The sequence below is a fragment of the Cottoperca gobio genome, unplaced genomic scaffold (assembly GCF_900634415.1).
Source record: "Cottoperca gobio unplaced genomic scaffold, fCotGob3.1 fCotGob3_495arrow_ctg1, whole genome shotgun sequence".
NCBI classification, from domain to species: domain Eukaryota; kingdom Metazoa; phylum Chordata; class Actinopteri; order Perciformes; family Bovichtidae; genus Cottoperca; species Cottoperca gobio.
In genome coordinates, this window is record NW_021167040.1 from 1,759 (window position 1) to 2,500 (window position 742).

At 37.6% G+C, this 742-nt stretch overlaps 1 protein-coding gene across 1 annotated transcript in view; it reads right to left on the minus strand.

The window, feature by feature from the left end:
• Positions 1-259: 259 nt before the first annotated feature.
• The window catches only part of LOC115006129 (ras-related C3 botulinum toxin substrate 2-like), a 9,539-nt gene continuing 9,056 nt past the window's right edge, over positions 260-742 (minus strand). Inside the window, exon 4 of the mRNA XM_029428196.1 lies at positions 260-352. Coding sequence (XP_029284056.1) covers positions 260-352 — 93 coding nt within the window. The remainder of the gene's footprint in view (positions 353-742) is intronic.

Consider the following 742-nt stretch of genomic DNA (forward strand, 5'->3'; position numbering starts at 1 on the left):
CTTTGGATGATCTATCAAAGGTTGTGCTTCTGCACACAGCGCCACAGGGGGAATTAAAGATGTGACCATTTGACATTTATTCTGACAGATGACAGATTCTGGGCTCAGAAGTTCATTGAAATCCTCTCATTTAACACGATGAAGACTTTTATAGGAATCTGTAAAATGCACCAGCATGTACCTGTAGTACCAGTGGTTTATTTTAGGACTACTCTTTGTTTCACGGTGAAGCTCCACCTTCTTGGTATTAAAATCTCCTTTATTTAGATGCAAACATGTCTGAACTCACCTTGGCTCTGACGTTCTCGTAGGACGCTGGGCTCACCAGGGAGAAACAGATGAGGAAAACATCCTACAGGACAAAGACACACGAGAGAGAATAGTTTAGATGATTCGACCACACTGGAACTCTATTACTGTACTGTAATAATAACTGCTTGACATGAAAAAGTGCGGTTGGTCTTCTCTATTTTTAATTTATCTTTTACATGTAGATGAAGCAGAATGCAGAAACTCTCATTTCCACTTTGTGTTGTGTAACATTTTGTATATAATGTTAGTAGTCTAGGATATATTAGTATATATTAGTATAATAGTATATACTCGTGTGCACAATGGTGAGTTTAGTGGTGGTTCATGCATTTTGAAAGATGTGTGAAGAGTTTTGTAACCTTATGGAAAAACAAAACAACACTGTAGTATAATAGATAAGGCGTATCCTTCAGGCGGTTTGGATAAAAAC